Here is a 21,904-nt window from a genome sequence, read left to right as displayed (position 1 = left end):
CAGAGGAGACCATGGGGGTTTGCCGCAGTTTCGCCGGGGCGCAGAAAGTGGTGTGGGCACTAACGGGTTCGGCGGCTAATATCAGACTCAACGAAGTGAGCAGCTGGATTTATGAGGACTTTCTGCGCCGGGCGCTGGCGGAGGGCAAATACAAGTAGCCCCAGACCGGGTGGTTAGCTGGGGCCTGGGTTCAATTCAAGTAGCTCTTGAGGCTCACAAGAAGGTGACTGTGCCAGTTAACGAATGATGAAATTCTCCATCCTTGTTCCATACTCCATCGTAGCGGCCATAGGTGGCAGGATTTGTGGAGCACAGTACATCGAGGTAGGTTGATGGGGATGGATGAGATTAATGGGTGGTCGAAGTTGGCGTTCCATGTCCTGTCGTGGGTGAGGACGGAACTATTTATTAATAGCAGCTAACAATGTGACAAACTTTGTATTTCACTGTTTCAAACAAGTGATTGAGCCCCCGAACGCCCATCAAGATCAATAAAGGGCACCAGTATAAGATCAAAAGATTTTTACTTTGTATATCGACTATGACAAGCTTCAGTGCTGTCACGTAAGAAAAGCAACCAATCTCTGTCAAGACCCACGCGACAGAATGGTCTCTGATAGGCTCCATTCTGCGCCTGTATATACCGGCCTATGTACATATATGCTTATATCGCGGGGAAAGTCACTATGTACTGAACAAAGCATCTGCATAGCAGCAAGGGGGTTAAGGGGGCAACGAGAAGCCAAATCACGAACGATTAAATCGAATATCGGGTGAGATAAGGAAACGCACAACGGGGAAAGCCAAAACGAGAACTAAATGCTTCCTGTATGCTCGCTTGCCCCAACGCCAAAATGCAGCCGAGGTCAAAACAGAGAGCCAACCAGCCAAAGACCCATCTAGATGCTTTGTGTGTATTTTGTACGCGTAAAATTTGCGCACAGATGGGAAAATATGAAATTTGGGTTGTATATGTAGAGAAGAGGTGTGGGGATGAGGGTTAGCAGAGGACGAGTACAAGATGGGGAGGTAGAACCAGTTACAGTGTGAGCGTGTGGGGAAATGGGTTCAACAACGGTATTGGTATCGGTTCGAGTGAAGGACATGAGCTGTGTCAGGATATAACGGAGAGATGTTAAGGACACCAGTGGGAAGATAATGGGCAAGCTCTAATCTGGAGCCCCCAAGAACTTGCGACGGAGTTGAGTGAGAGACTTTTTGCGTAGACGAGTTCTACTATATAATCAGTGCTAGGCCAAGCAAGTAAGAGTCTTCGAGATCAGCTTACTTCTGGGGTTTCTGGTCTTTTTTCTCGACCTCGTAATCGTCACCGCCCGTTCGTCGACGCGTGAGTTCATCTTGGAAACTCCGAGACTAGAGATATGTTAGCTTTATCTATCTATTCAAATGAAGTTAAGGTGGTGGGGGATTTACATCGTCGCAAGCATCCATGTTCAAACTCCTCGCAGAACGGGAGTCATGGATAGGCATTGAGGGCCCGGTTGAATGAAAGCCGGAAATAATAGATTTTGCACCGGAAAACGGCGAAGCGTTTGACTGAAATGACCGACGAGGTGATTCAGACTGCTCGGTGGAGCTACGGCTGACGATGCTGTTTGACCCGTCTGAGGGACAGACGTTCGAGATGCTATCTGAAGCGAAGACTTGCTTCGAGCTGGCGAGTTCCCGAAGCCGCATTTGTTGCTGCTTATTTGGACGGTTATGTGAAAATTTGTTGCCGAGGATTGCAGGGGCATGCGAAATGAGAGCTTTGATCGCATCCTTCTTTAGACGCAATGCAAGGTCAAGGTTAGACCAAGTCTTATTGCGATATTCTAGAACTGGTAGTCTGAACACAAAATCGTGAACGTCTTCGATATTGCGTTCGCCTCTTCCTTTATAGCTTAAACAGAGGACAACATCGTTGATCTTTACATGTGTTAAGATCATGTAATTTGATGCCCTTGACATCATATGCGAGACGTCATCGACTTGACCGTCGGATTTGTTAAAAGCTCTTGTCGAGGATCGAGATAGGGCGAACCTCCTGTGCTTGTCATCGTTCACAGAAGTTGTCGATTGCACCGTTAAAGCCCCTCCGGTCTGGGATCTCCCAAGCAGTCGCAGGCTGTCAACAGAGTTTTTCTTTACTGGAAGGCGGCTCAACGGCGGAGTTCGTGTCGCAGATCGGGATCGATCTCCCGCGGCTCCAGCTTTCTGCTTCACAGCATCCTTGCTTATGTGGGTAAATCCAGGTATCTTTGGCCTTCGAGCCGGAGATTTCGACCGAGTAGTGTCTTGTAATGTAAGTGTGGGCTTCAGCCTCATTTCAATGGCGCCGGGGTAAGAGCTCTGCGAGTCATCGGCCGATCCACTACCAGTGCTTGCTCCTGGCGTAGGCAACTCGGCATTATCATCGCTATCCTCCTCATCATCATCCTCAAGCGGGTCCATTTTCTTGATCATGAAGGGGGAGAAACCCCCGTTTTCAAAGGCATTTGAGCCAACTCCTGGGAAAATGTATTCAAACAGCTTCTGCCCCAACTCTCGCTCCAATTGAACCTTCAGCGGGAATAGGGTCACCTCGAAGTCATCCAATATTGGAATTCCGCCAATAGCTTCGAGCATGTACCAATTAACTTTCAGCATCCTATCGTCCTCCTTTTGAGGATTTTGACGCTGTTCATCCAGATATGGCACAATCATCTGCGGATATATCGCACTGGAGAGAAGATTAAGTCCGTAGATACGTTGGATTTCAATCGCGTTGTGATTCGACCCGTCTATATTATCCGTTCGCTCATAGGCAGCGTTCCTTAATTGGAACTCAACAAGCGGCTCCCCATGCTCCCTCATTAAGTGCCACACGATTTCCGATGCTGACAGCGTCCACCTCAAAAGACCGCTAGAATGATGTTTTGTACGCTCCTCATTCTTCCGCTGTGAAGTAGTAATAGCCTTCATAATAAAGAATAGTTCATCTTCGCAGGTTGCCAAATCCTTTTCCACCGCCAAGCGATCCTTCCACCCCTGGGCATCTAGGTACTTTGACTGTATTTGGAAGAGATTTTTAATATCTTCGAGGTGCCTTATTCGCTGTTGAAGTTTGTTGACCATCTCGGGAGCGCCTCTGAGATCGCTAAAGTCTGAAGCCAACATTATCTTCTCCAACCGTTCATTTCGGACTTGCTCTAACGGCTCGCTGTAAAGTAGAAGGTCCAGTACAATGACATACATCGAATAATACTGAGACGAATCGCAGATTGCTCGGACCTGTGGAAAATTGATCGAAATTTGATCAATCCTGTTCTCATTGGCAATCGAATCGCAAACTCGTTCACCGTCTCCTTTAGCAACCTTCTCATTGTACTTTAGACGTAAGGTGTTGTATTTGTCATATCGAAGGCTGGCAGACGTTTTCTGGATAATGCGGGACAGCCCAGACGGATCGCGGTCGAATTCAAACATGGACTCTAGGGATACCCATGGGGGCCAGGCTGCTCCGGGAGGGTTTCCATATCTGTTTCCGCAGTATATATGGGCATGGCTGGAGAACGTCTTTTGGGTCGCAACGAAAAATTGAGCGCTATCCATATCCAAAGTGAATCGGCGCTGCACGAGGCCGCTAACATCATCTGATTCTCGTCGTTTGTCCCGGATTGAAATTACTTTCAACTGCATGCCCTTAGCAGTCACAAGCGCAACAGTTTTTTTGTTCTTCTCGCTCTGGAGCTGAATCTGCGGAGCAATCAATCTGACATGGTAGCTGTTGTGGGCATTAAACTCAGGAGCGATTTCTTCCTGCTTCTTAGGTTCCTCTTGCGTGCCGTGGGGGTTCATTGAATCATCCGCATTGACATACCGCTTCGCATCATTGAGCAACTGTTCAATTCGAGCTTCCACCGTCACCTCGTCATCTTTATCTTGGCTCGCTTGGTCCGGTATATGACCGGAAGACTGGCGCCGGCTACCCATCGGCTGCAGTTTGGATTTGCCTTGCTCTTCAACAATATCTAGGATGAAATTGACGGCACGACGAGACATGTAGTAAACGAAACCTCGGCGTTGGCTATTTTGGTGGATGTACCGAAGAACAATATTTCGTAAAGAATTATTCCACTTCAATTGGATGTTGTGGATAATAAAACGGTTGTCAAAGTCGGTGACAAATGCATCATCTGGAGACGCGTAAAGCATCTGGGCGCCAATATCTTCTTTCAGCTCTTTAACGTCAACGGACGGGTCGGGATCCGGATTTCTGCTATGTGTTCCATTGGCTCCTCTAGCATTTGAAACCTGTTCCTCAAGTCGTCCAAGTCCACGTCGAAGGAATTCCCTTCTTGTTTGGAGAGATTCACCTTGTTTGAGGAATAACTCGTACTGACTTCTAGTTCCTTCGTCTACTGTGCCCTCACGAACAAGTTGGAGTTCATGTTCTCCAACCAATCGCGCATGAGCATCAATTTGCGCACCGAGTACATGGAGACGCTCTCTAATTAGATCCATTTGAACCGTGCGTGGATCATTATCTTGCGACATGACACAGTAGTGTGTAGGTTCGTCACCGAAACGGCTATAGCCTGTCTCCTCCGGGCCAACTTCCCGGTGATCCGTTTGACGGAAATACGAGAATCGCGGAGAATATGCGAGTGGAAGAATCTTGGTCTTGGGATTGGATTCAGAGGGTAATATCCAATCAAGCTCGACGAAGTCATCCATATCTACCCAATTTAAGTCATGATCCGGGATGGTAAACCGAGAAAGGTCAGCAGGTGGGGCTGGTTGCTGGAAGGTGGACAGGATATCATCGTCGGGTTGCTGGACATCCTCTAGATTGGTACCGCCAATACTGGCTGAAACAGCTCTGAAATCCGCTGATATAAAATCCAACTGCGCACGATTGATTTTCATCATACTCGCCTTGGTTTGCTTCAATCGTCCTTTCACCTGCGTCTTGACTTGCTCCCGTCGCTGATGGAGATCTAACATGAAGCTTTCGAGACGGGCTTTAATTCCCGTAGCAAAAACGACATCTTCATTATAGTCTTCGGCGTCCTTATGTTTGTAAATGTGAGAGACAAATAGAGGTGAAAGGAAGAGGTTGTATTTGACGGTCCCAAGATGGCGACTGAACTTTTTGCTGGTCTTCGTTAATCCTGGCCAGAGAGGACCCTGGCGGACAGGCAAGGACATGACTCCTGAAAACAAGGACCACCAATTGAAGAAGTGGGTGAAAAACCTAGGGGTTAGATGAACCGTATTGTAGCTTGCGGATGGTTCCCGGTTTGACACGGACCAAACTCTCGAGACCGGAGCCACGACAGCGACGGAAAGGTGAATATGGTTACTGCGAAATCCACGATAGGCGTCGTAGTCCTGAAAGAAGCAAGAGTTAGTTTCAAATCAACTATGAAACTTCGTCTGGGAATGAAAATACCTTTAACCTTTCCACACTGAGATACTTAGGGTTCCTTAAGACAACGTCATAATGTGGTCGGAAGTCAAACGAGCGTTCCTGCGTGCCGTGGACGGTTTGCTCAAAAACCAAACCTGCAAGCCATCTCACATTCCCCGAAAGCTTCATAATTACTTTTTTGAATATAGGTTCATGTCTCAAGCTACTTTTGGTCGAGGCCGTATCCTTGTCCAACGTGATTGACTCATAGGAATGACGTGCTTGATGGCTGTAATCTGGAACGGCCAGGACATATTCCCCGCTGGTGACAGTCATAAACTCTTTGGGGTCATCTCTCGTATGTATCTCCCACTGTACGTCCTTACGCCAGCACATCACAAAGCCGGCGCCGAAGCCGGTCACCACGTAAGGATCGCGAGAACCTGAGATGAAGGTAAGAAAGGATATCGAGTATAAATATGAAGCTGCACGTACCTTTGAGTCGGAGGTGAACGTCCCCATCTCCTTTCCACATTACATTTATCCTAGAATGAAAGCTGAGCCTGATTTTATCCCAGAATCCGACGCGCTCAGAGGGGTCGATCTCGGGTTTTGAAAATCCTTCAATGATCTTCATCATATCTTGAATAACGGGCTGGTAAGACATTCCCCAAGATATACTTGTCGGAAGGCTTGTATTAATCTCGATTTTCGGGTCAGAATACGTCTTGACAGGCGATACGGTTCGGCGAACGTCAATTGAGAAGCCAGGATGAGAGACCCCATCAGGAGTAATCGTTGGTGGCACAATATTGACCATAACGCGTCTGGACGATTCGTGGTCACGAAACTCCTCTGCGATCACGAAGTCTCCACTAACAGACCAACAGGCGAGGCGAGCCGGTTGACCGGAACGTAAGGCGGGAATATGTAATAGGTCAAGAGGATAATCTCTAAGGTTTGCCCTTGCTTCTCCCATATCTAGATGGATGCTCATGGGTATCAACAAGGAGTATTTCATGTCCATAGGCATTCCTTTACCGATTTTGTTGATATATTCGGCGTAGGAGTTTATTGGGAATGAGGGCCTATCGAGAACGAGATGGACGTCACTAATCGTAACAGCCAGCAAACCCGGCCGGTTAGGTATAGCCAATATCGATTCATCATCCTGCATGCCTTCCGGCGGCTCATCGGCACCAGCAAAGAGAGCTCTGATCTCCTTAATTGCTGTGTTTTGGAAGCGTATAGAGCTATCGATCCTGGTTCTCCAGGAACGTGCGTCATGCTGGCGAAGCCGAACCCACGCATCGTCCAGGGCAATTTTGCAACAATCCGTAAAGTTACGAATAGCGTCAGGGTCATATCTAACTTTCCGCTTCGCACGTCTACCTCTGGAGGTTGACCGGGCGCGGTCGTGGCGATCTGCGCTTTTGCTGCGTTGAGTTTCGCCACTCTTGCGAGATGCCGCCGGCGATTTGTGAGAGACAGGGAGCGCCGATTGCGTACGCAACCGAGAAGATGCATGGCGGTGCTGACACTCCTCAACCTTTCTCACTTTCATCATAAAAGCCTCATCGCGAGACAACCGCTGCTTTTGCTCCAAGAGGCCAAGCCGATAGATGGTTGAAAGTTTCCATTCAAATGCATCGTCTTCTAGCTCGAACAACAGTACTCTGCTTCGCAATGATATCCGCGGGACATGTTTCGGGCCTTCGGGATTTTTTTCCAGAACATACTCGTTGGTTCTTGTTTTAAAGCGATGATTAAGTTGTTGAATAGCTTTGGTAGTGTTGATGAAGTTATCAAAAACACGGTGCATAATCATATGGTGGGGTACGGCGAGACGGATGAAATCAGTCGATATATCGTATCCCTTGGCATCGGCTATCGACTCGGCTTGTTTGGTTCGACTTTCTCTGAACCCAACGCGCATATTTTTTACGCTCACGATTCGTGCCCATACGCCTTTCAGTTTCGGGGCCTCCGCATGAAGGCGAACAAGGTGCGCACGAATGAACGGAGGTGACCACCTGTGACGACCAGCCGCCAATCCATATACCTGCACCATCATTGCAGGGTCCATAGGCATCGCCAGCTTCACTTCAATCAAAGGTGCCTTGAAATCAATAGTGACCAGTTCGGTTCTGGAGAGAGGTGGAACACGGAGTGACTCAGGGCTTTTGCTGCCTTGCCCCGTCGACGGGGGCTTCTTCGCTGATTTGTTGACAAAGGTATCTTGAAGAACCATAAAGGCAATTCCGATGGCATAGTATCGATAAAGAGAATGTTTTAGGAAAATTTCGTGCACAATTGAGTTTATGTGGAATATCGGCCCTTGTAGGTCGCTCGTGGTGCTGAGAGCAACCTCAAAACGGGGAACAGATAGAAAAGATTCTGTTTCCATATAATCTGCGGATTCCATGACGAAGCCTTCGAGGCTTCGGACATGGATTGCAAGACGTCTACCGTCTGCCGGGCCATTGTATGACTTGCGAGATGGTGATGTAGAGGTAAATCTAAACGTAGGATCATCGGATATGGCTGAATGGCTTGGGGTTCGCCTTCGGGCTACTCGTTTGTTCGGCTCCACCTTTTGGGCTTCATAGTGGGCGGAACATCCACCAACTTGTAAAACAATTCCTCGGGTAGCTGGCCGGATTGTATCGTCGGTTCCAGCAACCTCAACGACCAGGCCCAGTATCTCAAACTGAAATTGTAATAACCATGGCGGGAGGCGTCTTAAGAGGCTGGGCGAATTTGAATCCATGGCTGGCGGTAATTTAGTTGGCTGAACATGATCATAAAACTGTTCAATCACCTGGTGGACGCCCTTGGTAACTTCACCGCTCACGAGGTGAACGGAGAAGGTGTTTAAATTTCCAGAAGCTACCACACACAGCTCCGTTGTCGCGTTCAGATGAAGCTTGACTTCCAAGGATTCGGTAGATATAAGATGATGTTTAACCCCTGAGACTGTCTGGTAGTATAGCATATGGGATGCTACCCTGTATACTGAGGCCAATGAATATTGAATTCCTTCTTCAGCCGAATGAGACGATTCAATGTCCAGGGATATTGAAGATATTGAGGAGACGAGTAGGTTATAGTCATGTTGTTTAGAGGGTGCAGAAACAGGAAGAACAAATCGAAGAACCGGCTCGTGGACTGATAATTTGATCGAGGCTTTTGGCAAAAGACGAGAAATCAAAAGATGTTTGTCCTTCTTCCTCGTTCTACGAGTGACGTTCCTTCTTTGAAGTAAGCTTATTATCTGGGCCAACTTCCCTGGTTCCAGGTCCACAGACGGCGAAGTTACGACAAAATTGGCAAAGAGTACGTTTGTATTGCGTTCAGCGGCATCGTGCCTTTCCGAAACCGAGACTGTCTTGGACGGCAGTGTCGTTTTGATTGTCGCTGTTGCCATTGGGATATACATTATTTTATCACGGTCGTTTGTGTTGTCATCGAGGGAAACGGACGATGAAATCGCAGCTACCAGAGCCTGGTGGGCGATATCGTTCCTCTGGAAGTACATCCTGTGCGCTGGGTCATTGGGGTCCATCCGGTGGAAATCAACGCCGACCTCATGCGTGACGATGTTTAAATACTGCGGTTTCTTTCCCTTCGGAAGCCGCTGTACGACATGAGAAAACCGGAAGAAGCTCAAAGCAAGTTGGATTTCCTGGATACCACGAAGCATGGAAGCTAAAAACTGGCGGGATTCCGCCACTGTTTGAACGATTGCCGCTTCCCGAGTTCCAGGATGATCCAGTTCCTCAACGATATCAGCAAAGGATATTTCATCGTCCGCATAGTTCAATTTATGCATCCGCAAAGGCGTTTCCGGCCTTGGTATTCGGCTTGTGAAGGAGACCAGATCATCGTATGGAACGTGTAGCCTTCCGACCTTGACCGAAACTGAAACGTCCCTCAAACCTTCTATGCCCTTGTGGAGCAGGCCATGGATGTTAAGCCCAAAATTGTCCACAATTTCCTCTGGCTCCTGACCTTCCAGTGCAAGAAGCACATTCTTTATGTTGAACATCCACTCTGCGGGTTGCTGATCGCCAGATGGATCTTTCTTGTGGCGGAATAATCTCCCACGCTCCATCACATTCCGTCTTGTATCAACAGCCACTGTAATACCTCCAACTTGAATCTCTCCAGCTTTCACAATCCGCAGGGTGGTGTCCGCCGCGGTCACATCGACCAGGGACCACAGATGTATTCTTCTATGCAGCCACTTTATTGCTTCTTTCGCCGTAGTCAAAGCTTTCCACGTTCTAGAGTAGGCCTTTTCGGTCGGGGTGCCACGGCGGAACACCGATTGCTTAGTTGCCTCGTTCGCGGAATCATCTTCGTCACTCACAGTGACCGAATCCGACGTTTTGTCCTTTGAGCCGACCGCAGCACTTTTTCCGCCACGCAAAACATTCGGATCGACAGTCACTGATAGTTCTTTGACACGGATGCTGACATAAGTTGGCTGTGCAAACGTAGGCCAATGCAGAGACAATCCAAGACCGCGGATGCTGATGTGGATTCCTTCCCGGGGGGAGTAGGCGATACGACGTAGGGAGAAGTAGCCTATGCGCTGGATCGAGATGCCGGTGCCAAATCGGATTATCGCGAAGAGCACAAAGGTGGATATGTAGAGGAGAAAGATCGTCACAAATACCGAAGTCGGACTTAGAGAGATAGCCATTTCGACTCGCGAGCGCCCAAGGGGCTGCGAAAGGGGTCAGCGCATTCGACGAGTCGAGAAGAACATGGCATCGAGGTTAGCAAAGAGGCCCCGAGCCTGAGAAGCTTCAAGTCAGCCTGTGACTCCGCAATGACATTGAGTGCCCTGAATCACCGATACGAGCATCGAAGCTTTTACCAGGAGAGCACTCGGAGATCGACGGAGGGAACGGGAACATACCAGCAGCTCGATAGATCACGGGACGAAGTAATAGACGGTGGGGTTTCATTCTTGAAAGCCGTCGTCCAGTATCAAACGTGAGAGCGACCCGGATCGGGAGAGCTGGAGGGAAAGCGGGTTTCCAGGAAGCGTCCTACCCGCAGGAAGGATTTGGATCGTGCTTCTGGGAAGGCCATCCTTGCCAAGGGGCCAGATAGTTCGCCAGCTTCCGGTCGGGACGCTTGGCACACCGGGATTAACTGGTTCATCCGTTCCGCTGCTGAGCCACTAACCATCCGATAGGTTAGTAAGGGGGTGTGGCGCCATCAAAACCTGCTGCCATCAGCGAACTGCTTTGGAGGGCACTTACGGAGTACGGAGCATGCACACGTCAAGAGCCACGCTTTGTCCTACCGCAGATCAAGCCATGGGCTGCATATGCACTCTGCACCTGTAAAACAGGAACCGCATTGTTCTCCAAAATGTCTATTTATGGGCGTCAAGTATGGAGTTATTGACAGATCCGAGGTAACTCTTGAGTTCTCTCAGAGCCCCGCGTCCCCAATGTTTGCCAGGCGAATTTATCAGCAGGCCGTTGCAGCGCTGGAATATTAACTTGAGCGGCACAATTGCCGCTACCAGACAAGATCATCAACTCGGAAGATTGTCAGTGAACTAAGAAAGCAGCCTCCTGTTTCTCACAAACGACCTAGGGCGTCCAGGTACTTTCTTCGCCAACTATCTTGGACGACGCATAAGGAGCAGGAAACCGACTTTAAAAAGCCTTACCATCTCGACTCGAGACAGTTTCTCATTGCTGGCTTTTTGTTGTCAAAGTGGCAAGAAACGTCTGAACTCAAGCAATAAAAAAATGATCCGGTCCAGCGCGGTCTTCCACCATCGACTGCAATGGCGCAACATTATTGGCTTCGGGGTTGCACCTCAGCCATCCAGCCCGGCCGGACCAATGGCTATGATGCTCTCAGAGCGTTTCATAACAATGATGTTGGGTTAACTAGAAGCTACAGGGGGGCTCTATTGGCAGTCATATGGATTATTTTGTATGAACATTCATTTGCCCCGAGCATAAAGAGGTTTTTCGCAGTGTGTGCCATTGCCTGGAAGTGTGAGGGCTGAATTGTGTAACCAGAATCAACTTCGGGCAATACAAAGTAGTGCGCTCAAGATCATTATGCAACTTCCGGTGAAAGCTCACAATGATAGAGGAAACCGGAGGAGAGAAAATCAGGCGAGAACAGAAGTATGAAAGTATTCTGTGCCATGAGAGCTAATTATTTTTCCCCTGTATAGTCTATAATGTCCTTTCATTGCCTTGATACTTGACCCGATTATTGAAAAGAAAAAAAAGGAAGAAAACAAGAAAAAGAAAAAGGATAACTTGTTAACCATGAGGTATGTTGGGGTTTGAATAACGCAAAGCTCAACGCCTCCCCCTCTAAGCAAAGGTATGGCAGGGATGGGCTATTTTGAAAGCTGTGATGCCTCCCAGTGTACCAGCAAATATTAGCGTGCGGCCCCAGTGTGGGTCTTCCGCCCTGCTAACGACCGAGACCCGCCGAGGCCCTCCGCTGCCATGGATCATACAAGTGCATTTACCAAAGGCACCATAAAATCCTCCTGAAATTATGTCGCTTAGAATTGGCTACAAAAACTATCTATATACAAAATATTGACAATGTTGGCTTTTCCAAAGACTTGCACAGATAGCTGGATACCTATCCATGGCAGAGTAATTACTACCCTGGATGATTATGGAGCCTATTTGTACTCTGTATATCTCTGAGCTATGTGAGCATGTCTGTTTTGGCACATTCGCTGGCTTCACCTTTAATCTCCAATTGCCACCCCTTGGTACGTATGGTTTCCTTCATCTTGTTATTGGACCAAACAGTGTTTCCAATGCAGAAAAAGCCCAACAGATTCCAGAGTTTGGTACTGATAGCTTGTCTTTCATTATCATTCATGCCGCTCCATCTCTCCTGCAAAGTCTAAGATACTTAGTAAAGTGAACCTCTAGCCTTCATCCTCGGCCCAGCCAAACGCCTTCTGGATGGGCAGCTGGCCTTGCCATTCTTCGCATAGCATCACTTGGGTCTGAGTCTCAACAATCTTTACATCAGTTTCATACATGACAACCAGTCCTCAGTGATGGGATTATGGCAGATGGTGCGCAAATGGGGATTAGGCTACGGGCATTATCCAGCTTCTTGTTGATATCTTTCAGTTGGTGTAGGGAGCGCTGGTTTTCGGCTTCTTCTTTTTTTTTTTTTTTTTTTCTTTGGTTGAAGCTGTATTCAGAGATTTCTATCGGTGTTGAAGACGGAGAAATTACAGAAGCTGGTGCATAGTTTTGAAGTATCCGCTATCGAAGTTGGATGCCAAAGTGGGAGCGCACAGGCTTATAACAGAAAAGTGTCAGTTTTGCCTGGTATTTCAAGCTTCGTTGTTCACCTGGAAATATAGAGAATTCTGCACATCGGATCCTGGAGAGATGCGGCAACCAAGTATATTATACAACACGGTGTACTCCGTACGGAGAATTCGGACAGGATCATAGGACTTCGGCCCAATACTAAACTGGTATGGTAGTTAAGCTTATGATGAATCCCTGCTCAATAGTAAGCCAATCGTCCGGAACACCCACGGACCCTTGAGGATTTGGGGCCCAGAACGCTATCCAAAGAAAGGCACCCACTCCGTACCGCCCGCATACGGGGTACATGGTTAATCGAAAAGACACTTAGCTACTCCGTAGAAAGAGATAATAAACCCGACGCCCGACAAAAAACGGTACCAACAATCATGTAGCTAATAAGTGGTACTAACAGCCAGCTATTACAGCAAATACGGCAAAGATATTGGTGATAGCCCTTTCTGATAATAATTTTCAAGACAATAAGAGAAGCTCCTAAGATAGTCAGTATCCGGACGGCTCCCTGAATTAAAACAAATCTATGCCTAAACCCAGGCCTCAATGACCTTCGCAGTCGAGACGAAGGATCCCGGGCTCGGTGCCCGTCCGCGCTTCCCCTAGAAATGCCCTGGAGTCCGGACACCACATTGCCCCAAACATGCAAAAAGGCCAGCAGGACCTGTGACCGTATTGATATATGTGACACCAACCTGGGAGAGGGAAAACTCTACTTTTCCACGCAGGCGGCGTCGGTCACCACGACTGGTCCTCCGCGTTCCTAGCAACAGAACTCATTGTGTCAGGTTAGCAGCGGAGTGCTCCGTTGCAAGGACAGGGTGCTCAATGAGTAGGTGACCACAAATGAGGATATTGAACCGACATATCCAAATGTGGAAATGACGCCGCTGCAGCAACGACCATTTTCCCCTTTTCGATTTTCACGTCGTTTGCTCATCCCTAGCAAGAGCATCGCAATAGGGTGTGCTAGTGGCTTTAAAAGGGCTCCCAAAGATCCTGTCTTCTGTCGCGTGATAGAAAAAGTTTCTCTGGCTGTGGTATCGTTCTTTTCCAGTCATTCCACATATTGCTTCCACCATTCCTCCACGATATATTTAGGGGGTCAACATGGCCCGCTACCTCATTTCTTTTGTGTTTTTGGGGGCCTTTGTGGACGGATTGGCGATCCAACCGCCTGGAGACCCCCTAAACCCGCAAGAAGAGTATCGTCGAAAAAGTTTACCCTCTCCGGCAATATCGGATGCGTTTCAACAGGCACGGCCGACGTCGCTCAGCCCTAGCATTTTTCCCAGAGTCGTGAATGTCGACCTAGAAGCCAGGCAGGATGCAGGATCGGCTGCGACCACCGACACACATATGGCCACCTCTACTCCGACTCCAGCGGGAGGAGCTGAGCCCTGCACATACACCCAAGATGGTAACACGCTCATCATTCAATCTCCCGGAGCCAACACCATGTGCCCGCCTACTGTCTTGGGGTTCGCATTGGCAACGAACTCGGTGTCACCACCATCAACCTCTTCCACATCCTCCGCTATGCCCTCGTCAACTCCAGAGAGCGAGATGACCGCGACACCAACGACAGACTCGGCGGCACCGATGCCTACTTGCCCTACCGCTGCTACCAATGAGAAATGGCCAGGTTGTAAGCTTTGTCCTAGTGGCTATAATGAAAAAGACTGCCTCAGTAGTGGCACTCAGAAGGTTTGTCGCTGCAACGACCCGTGTGTGACAACGTTCTGCTTCACATAAAGCATTTGGAGACACTGATATTTTTTTTGGATGAGAGGCTTGGGGAATCTGGAGGTATTTCAAATGCTTTCTTCTAGCTCTGCGGATTTTACCGATATTGTTGTGCAAAGTTGGTAGAGTTCTTCTTTGCATTTGTGGACGTCGCAACCGGGTTTACCAGTGTGTGCCTGGGGCGTGCTGCTCGAACATTTGTCGATGATTCTCTTAAGAAAGGTGCGGTCTGAGGTTTAAATAATGCTTCCAGTAGTTTTCAGCGTGTGCTCAATTAATATCAAGCTTCCTTGAAAAAAATCACGTAATTTGGATTCTCGCAGGAATGACATGAAAAAAAAACTTGAAAAAAGTTGACTTATACATACATACATATACATACGTGTGTGCATAGATAGTCCAGTTGTTGATTAAATTTCAATATTATACACTTCGGGCCGCCATGGGGATATGTATGGGCAGCTCCACTGCAGAGGTCATGGCACAATGCGCTTCATTTCAGGCCCGCATCAGAAAGCCATATTTCGATAAGATCCATACTCCATTCTGCTTGGGCAGACGGCTAGGATATGCTCAACTAATGCTTGTCAGATAATTGGGACTCACGGAGCTCCTTGATCCGATCATCGATCAAAGCAATCTCCACTTCCACACCGAGCAATTTTTCGTTCAACATGGCTTTGTACTTTTCATCTGTTAATACTTTAATGGGCATCCATTTTGACTCGGCAACACGATCTGCCAATGATTTTTTGGGGAGCCCTGCTATCTGGGTGTGCCATCTATCGGCAACGTTATAAGATAGCTGCCCCAGGTAGCCTAAAAGGGAAAAAACCACCAGGCCGGGGATGAAACGCCGGTCTGTACGATGTGAGATCAGAGATCAAAGCGTCCTCCTGGTCACTGAAGATGAGACTTAGTACATACGAATAGCCCATGTTACGGCACCGCCCGAGACACCTCCGGCAACAGCGCTCGCGTACGCGCGCTCCTTCGAAGTGGGATTCTCTTCGAATTGAATCCTCAGTATGTTGCTTCTTAACCCTAGGAAATCCGCGGTGTGAGCATAGGACAGCCAAGAGGTTAGGTTTAACCCCCCCAGCTGGTTTTGAACATACACCAAAACGAGGTTCCAAAGGCAAACCAGTGGACTCCGGTTGATATCGAGTGGATGACTGGATGGCGATGTAATTTCAAGACACCAGAGGTGGCGCCATAAAGTAGACCAGCGGTACCTGCACAGATTTAGCAGTCGATTTCGGCTGGTTGAGATACTCCCCATTCAGCAGAGAGAAAAGCGTGAGATATCACGGACCGGTCACAGCACCGATTTTGACCGCCGGGATGAATAGCCCGGGGCTATGGGAGCCATTGGAGCCCGGCGTGCCACTCATGGTCAGTGCTTATCTATCAGCTTCCGGCGGGACTGCATTCCACACGCAGGTACGGAGTACTTGGAAGTCTTCGCTGCGGGATTCTCACCAGGCTCACCGGGAGAGGAACAAGCGACGAGACGCCGCAGCCCCCAAAAAAACTGCAAAAAACTCTCATATCACGTGGTTGTAATTGAGTTCTTAGTCAGCAGCCGACAAAGGCGCATTTTGGACGTTTCCGTATTTCCGCGGCAATTGGCTGGCACAACGACGGAGGAATCAGGATCGAGATGAAGGACTGGCTGCTCAGGCCGCTCTGGGAGGTCTGGGGAGGTCTGGCAGGTCTGGCACAGCGCGTGTGGAGGGGGGAAGGGAAATTCCCTTCCTTGCTATGGCTCTTGGTTATGTATGACCTTCATCTGCTTGGCTCCAGCCCTTTATCTTGTATCATTTCACATGCATCTTTCGCCACGTCACAGAGCAGCTGGCTAACTCCCTCCCAGCAGCGAGGACCCTCCGATCTGATGTTGCATCGAGGTTTGCTGGGTGCCAGCGGGATCGTCAGGGAGTGATAAAACTACAGAGTATTCCGTCCACACTACACACACACACACACATATGTAGTTCCAATTGAACATCACTGGCAGTGCTGTATCCTCCGTAGTTCGTTACAATGCTGTGTTCTGCTGCTGGTTTGATTCTCCTCGATTTATTTCATTTTTCGTGTTTTTTTTTTGGGGCGTCGTCGACGAAGGAAAAAGTGCCATCGCGGTGGCTTTGGTGCGCCACAGTCTTAATAATAGCGCGAGCTAGTCGAGATTCCCAAATTAGCGTCATCAACTAAAATTTGTCCTCCCAAAATTCCAAAGACACAATTTCCACCTCCTCCTCCACCACCACACCACGACCAACAGCCATCCACCCTCCCCGTCGCTCTATCCCACAGAGCGCTCGTCCCCGATCGATCATTGCGCCCACTGAAAGATTATCCATCTTTCAGCCCTTTCCAGCTTCATCAGAAACGCGCGGATCCCGTTGCGCGTTTCGCTGCCACACACTGCAATCATGGGTGCGTTGGGAAAAAAAAAAAAAAAAAAAAAGTCTCCGACTTCGCATTGCATTGTGCCTCGCTAGCCCGACAATGCGATCGGCTCTCCGAGTTATGAAACGTTGCTAACCGTTCCGATTCCAGCGCCGCCAAAATCCAAAGCCCAGAAGATGTCCGTAGGGGCCTTCTTGGCAGATGAGAGTGAGTCCCGCACAACCGAACATGGGCTTTGCTCTATGGCTCTGACAGATGGGTAGACTATGGCTCGTGGGCCGACGAGATGGATGATCTTCCCCTTCCATGTGAGTTGTATTCTGTCCGTTTCGTCTAGCTGTGGTCCGGCCCCATGCTAACAAATCGTCCTTGCTTAGGTACGTGCAGGCTCTTCCGCACCTATGTTGGATATCAATCCAGAACGCTCTTTTTTTTTTTGGCTAATCATACGTAGCGTCCACCGAACCTCGTTCTGGTTATGGACCTGAACGTCGCACTTACGGTGGCCCCCCAACCTCGTTTGGCGGCTTCGATCATGGAGGTATGAAACCTTGTACAAGTCGTGTCGGGCCTCGGGCTAATGCTCCTTTGATAGATCGCGGATACGCAAGAGAGGAGCTTCCTTTACCAACTCAACCTCCATATACGGCCCACATTGGCAATTTGTCATTCGACGCTACCCAAGCTGATATCTCGGAACTTTTCGAGGCCTGTGAAGTGACCAGTGTCCGTATTGTGGAAGACAAATTGACAAGGGCTCCAAAGGGCTTCGGCTATGTCGAGTTTGCAACCCTCGACGGCCTTAAGAAAGCTCTCACATATCAAGGAACTTCTCTTCAGGGAAGAAACATCAGAGTCAGCGTCGCAGAACCCCGTACGTACGCTCCCAAAGGCGATCCATCCGTCCAACTCGCCCCCTTCTTAACATTACTGACATCTTTACAGCCAAGGAACGCCATGATGCTAGAGATCTTAGTGATTGGTCCCGAAAAGGCCCACTTCCTGACCTCCCACAACGGAGGGGACCTGATCGTTCAGGATACGCCCCTCGTGGTTTCGATGCTACGTCCGATGCCGGAAGCGAGCGCGGCGGTCGCCGCCCATATGAGCCTGCAGACGGTAAGATGAGAGACTTCTCCACCTGGGAACGCAAGGGTCCTCTCCCTCCAGCTGCACCAGCCGGTAGGGAAGACGGCCGTCCGCGAAGCAAGGATGGTCCACAGCTCCGCCGCTCTTCACCCGCTTGGGGCGAAGGTCGCTCACAAGATGGCTCGAGACCTCCCCGACGCGAGTTCCAAGAACGCCCACCTCCCGAGAGAGCCCCCACCGCTCCGGAGCTCGATAACCAGTGGAGAGCACGTATGCGGCCTGACGCTCCTGCACAGCCTCCTGCTCCAGCCGCTGTTCCGGCGCCTTCTCCGACTGCTCCGGCTGCTCCCGCTCTAGCTGTGAGACCTAAGTTAAACCTTCAGAAGAGAACAGTTCCCGACACTGAAAGTAGTATTTCTCCATCCGCTGGTGACTCTAAATCTAGTCCTTTTGGCGGTGCCCGACCTATCGACACTGCTGCAAGGGAACGGGAAATCGAAGAGAAACGGCTGCAAAAGAAAAAGGAAGCTGAGGAAAAGGCTAAAGCCGAGAAAGAGGAACAAGAAAGAATTGCAAAGGAGCAAGAGTTAGCCAAGGAGAAAGCGAAGGAGCAAGCCGCCGCCGCTAAAGTCGCTGCCGAGAGCGCCAATGGCTCGAAGGAAGGTGGCTCCGAACTTCCCCAAGGCGGGTCCAACTTTGAGATCCTCCAGCGGATGGAAGAGACGGAAAATGGAGAACCTGCAGCCGCGCCTCCTCAGGAAGCTTCAGCGACTCCTGCTGCTCCTACGGAAGAACCCCAAACTCCTAAGGAAGGTAGTCGCCCACAGCCTCCCAGTAGAGCCCATAACAACTGGAGAACCGGAGGCCCAAGACGCGGTCAGGGTCATGGCCAGCAAGGGCCCCGGAACCGTGGTCCACCAAAGCCTGCAGCACCACAGCAGCCAAGTGCTCCGGTTGTAGATGAAGAAGGCTGGAGCACCGTCAGCTCTAAGACTCGAGGTGGTCGTCGCGGAGGATATCGCAACGCGGCCTAGAGGCGTTAATCGTTCCAGAGCCAATACTCTTAACCATTTACCAGAGTCTCGAGAGCAAGATATCTCTAGTATGACCGTAAAGTCTGCCCTGTGACCGAAAAGGCCTTGCTTACCGACCCCTCGCGACCGCCATCCCTGACGATCCTATTTCTCCTTCCTCATAATCATCCTTTACTCAGCTTCCGAAGACATGAATTGTGTGTTCCTTGTCTATGTACCGTTTCTTGAAATCTGTGATTTTCGGAGCACACCTTCCATCTATCAAACAGTCAATCTTCTTTCGCGCCTATTCTCCATCTTTCAAAATTCCCCTTTGATTGTGCCAACTTACGTGTGATATGCAAGCTCCGAATCTCGGAATGTTTTAATGTTACCATAGCTAGGAGGAAAACGGGATACGTGTTTCGACTTACTCTTTTTCTTTCATTTCTTCACGGTTTATCTACTTTCTTCGCGATGGAATTTTCCTTGTGGACTTCTGCCTTCTCAATCTACATACCTAGGTTCCCGAACCCATTAGCCCCCTGACTATCTTCACGCCCCTTGTTCCCCACCTCGAAAAGAAATTTGAAAATTCTCGGCTAGGGAGCAATCTGGAGTGAGGAGTTTTTTTTTTTTCTTTTCCTCTATTTTATTTCTTCCAGTCAACTGAAAAGAATGGTTCATTTGGTTTATTCGCCCTTTTTTTTTTCACCCCCTTTCATATCCTCTGGAGTCGTCCAACTCATTATTTGTTCGACGAAAGCTCCCAAAAAAGACCCCTAGAGAGTTATCATCCGGCCCTTCTCATCCAAGTCCATTAAGCGGTCTCCGTTTGAGATCCATGGTCTGCGTGCGTGCTATTCTCTCTAGGCTATATTTCGAAGTTCGAACGCCCCCTCCCAATTTCTCTGGTTGATACGCGTGGATGTCGCTTCTATGAGATATGCTTTGTCAAAATCGCCGTCACTGTACCCTTATGTGTAAATTTGAATAGATTATTCGACAGATGCTGTATTTCCTTGTGATTCCAAATCTTAGGGTGTTTCAATGTTTCATTTTGGATGACACAAACCACTGGGTCTGGCTGGTAGATTTCGGGGCTCGTCATATGCTCGGGAAACGATATTTGGGATTAGGTACGTAGATAGAAGTACGTTACTTTGTAGGTAAGAAGGGGTCTCAGGGGCTGAATGTTCAGTCATAGCTTCAGTGAAATTGCTTCAAAGTTAGTCCTATCAACGCCAAAATCAATGATTGTCTCGTCAACGGCGTGTAATGTTTTAGCATGACCCTAAAGCATTCCATAAATCCCACCCTACAAAACAATCAGGAAAAGTTAATCCACATCGTAGTGACTCCCAAACGAATATGCATCAAAGCCAACAAGATATGCCGGTAACTCCTAACACAAAACACGTGTAAGGTCTTTGTTCGTCTGGATATAGAAGGGTTTTGCGAACGCTGAAATCAGGCTGATTATGTACAACCAATGGGTATTATATCCGCGCTAGAATCGCTCTTCATTTGAAGCGGAGTAGAATATCTTCTTCAGGACCATCAGCGCCAGGGCGATTATGACAGCAACTATAGCTCTGTCTAGCCAAGGACCATCGGTGGATTGAGTGGTGGCGGTGATGTTCGTAGTAGAAGTTGTAGATGCCTGGGTTCGAGGCCTTGACCTGCGTTCACGAACGCTCGTAGTCGCAGAAGACGCAGGCGGAGCAGGAGTAGAATGAGTTTCAGCTATTATCGAAGCACGAGATGCTATTTCGACTTGCACAGTCCCAGCATCGCCCGAGGAGTCCGCCAGCGTCATATGCTCCTGCGCACGCTCTCGCAAGCTCATCGAAGACTCACTCTTCCCCAACTCATCGCGATAAACCACCCTCAACCCATCCGGCAGCCTCTCCGCCCCATTGCTCCCCACCGCCTGATCCTCCTGCTCCTCCACCGCCACGCCCTTCTTCTTGCACACCTCCCACCACGCCTTCAAAACCTCCTCGTTCGTCTTCCTCCCAGGACACACCTCACACCTCCACTCCCGACTCCTCCTCGCCCAATCCCTCCTCACCTCCTCCCTCGCCTCAATCCCACCAATCTGGCCCTTCGCATCCCCATCCATAAAGCTGCGTATCGCCGTCAGCGCTGTGCGAATCCCCCACGCGGGCTGCCACGTCTCGTCATGGTGTCCGCTAATACTCAGACATATCTCGCGGTTAACTTCGAAGCGGCCGGAGGGGGTGAGAAATCGGAACGACGGCGGGCGGAGCGGGTACTGCGGGGAGAGGATGATGCGGCCATGGTAGATGCCGTTGGCGTAGGGGGAGGGCGAGGGGGGTCCGGCGAGGGTGAAGTGCCAGTCGAGGAGGTTGGAGTCGGAGATGGGGTGCGCGTGGAAGTATGGTGATGGGGAGGAGGAGGACTCGGAGAGCTCTTGGGCTTCTTTCATGAGGCGGCGGAGCGTGGGACCGGGTACCGCCATGGTGAGTGCGGGTGTGTACGTCGGTATGTAGGTACAAGTGGGCGAATGAATCAGTCTAGTATCAAATTAGAATTCAGGAGAAGCCTAGTTCCAGGGATAGATAATATCGGCCAACAACTATGCGAAGATGTGTGTTGGCTTTAATTGAAGCTATGGAGTAGATCGTGGGGATTTTTCGGGTTGGTGATGTTGACGCCGACAGGGTAGTCACAGAAAGGACACTTTGGCATTCCAGCAAACTTCTTCCGTAAAAGGTGTTTCAAATCATTAATCTCTCTTCTTAGGTAGTACTTTCTTGTGATGAATGCCCCCATAGAGCTTTCTATCTAAATGCACGTGTATTAGTGTTCAAACTGGCCTATATATACAGAAGAATCCATCGAAATCTAATGGTACACACAAATCC

At 49.2% G+C, this 21,904-nt stretch overlaps 5 protein-coding genes across 5 annotated transcripts; 2 read left to right on the top strand and 3 right to left on the bottom strand.

Annotated features, from left to right (window-relative positions):
* Window positions 1–560: 560 nt before the first annotated feature.
* D8B26_007871 (uncharacterized protein) lies at window positions 561–10,405 on the bottom strand. Its single transcript, XM_003067353.2, has 6 exons — window positions 10,323–10,405; window positions 5,891–10,199; window positions 5,438–5,838; window positions 1,435–5,376; window positions 1,289–1,374; window positions 561–1,233 (listed from the first exon to the last, which is right to left on the bottom strand). Exons 2-6 carry the CDS (start codon window positions 10,101–10,103, stop codon window positions 1,170–1,172), a joined length of 8,706 nt encoding a protein of 2,901 aa, XP_003067399.2. The 5' UTR covers window positions 10,104–10,199; window positions 10,323–10,405; the 3' UTR covers window positions 561–1,169.
* A 3,455-nt stretch (window positions 10,406–13,860) lies between these two features.
* Window positions 13,861–14,729, top strand: D8B26_007870 (uncharacterized protein; the record flags this gene model as incomplete). Its single annotated transcript, XM_003067352.1, has 2 exons — window positions 13,861–14,457; window positions 14,616–14,729. 2 exons carry the CDS (start codon window positions 13,861–13,863, stop codon window positions 14,727–14,729), a joined length of 711 nt encoding a protein of 236 aa, XP_003067398.1.
* Window positions 14,730–14,883: 154 nt separating this feature from the next.
* On the bottom strand, window positions 14,884–16,018 carry D8B26_007869 (uncharacterized protein). The gene is made up of 4 exons (XM_003067351.2): window positions 15,812–16,018; window positions 15,615–15,731; window positions 15,424–15,540; window positions 14,884–15,357 (listed from the first exon to the last, which is right to left on the bottom strand). Exons 1-4 carry the CDS (start codon window positions 15,888–15,890, stop codon window positions 15,074–15,076), a joined length of 597 nt encoding a protein of 198 aa, XP_003067397.2. The 5' UTR covers window positions 15,891–16,018; the 3' UTR covers window positions 14,884–15,073.
* Window positions 16,019–16,750: 732 nt separating this feature from the next.
* On the top strand, window positions 16,751–20,023 carry D8B26_007868 (uncharacterized protein). The gene is made up of 6 exons (XM_003067350.2): window positions 16,751–16,938; window positions 17,062–17,118; window positions 17,175–17,219; window positions 17,366–17,452; window positions 17,507–17,785; window positions 17,857–20,023. Exons 1-6 carry the CDS (start codon window positions 16,935–16,937, stop codon window positions 19,032–19,034), a joined length of 1,650 nt encoding a protein of 549 aa, XP_003067396.1. The 5' UTR covers window positions 16,751–16,934; the 3' UTR covers window positions 19,035–20,023.
* Window positions 20,024–20,523: 500 nt separating this feature from the next.
* D8B26_007867 (uncharacterized protein) lies at window positions 20,524–21,498 on the bottom strand (the record flags this gene model as incomplete). The annotated part of the gene is made up of 1 exon (XM_003067349.2): window positions 20,524–21,498. One exon carries the CDS (start codon window positions 21,496–21,498, stop codon window positions 20,524–20,526), a length of 975 nt encoding a protein of 324 aa, XP_003067395.2.
* Window positions 21,499–21,904: the final 406 nt, after the last annotated feature.

The sequence above is a fragment of the Coccidioides posadasii genome, chromosome 4 (genome assembly GCF_018416015.2).
Source record: "Coccidioides posadasii str. Silveira chromosome 4, complete sequence".
In the NCBI taxonomy this organism is placed as follows: domain Eukaryota; kingdom Fungi; phylum Ascomycota; class Eurotiomycetes; order Onygenales; family Onygenaceae; genus Coccidioides; species Coccidioides posadasii.
This window is presented reverse-complemented; position numbering and strand designations above follow the sequence as displayed.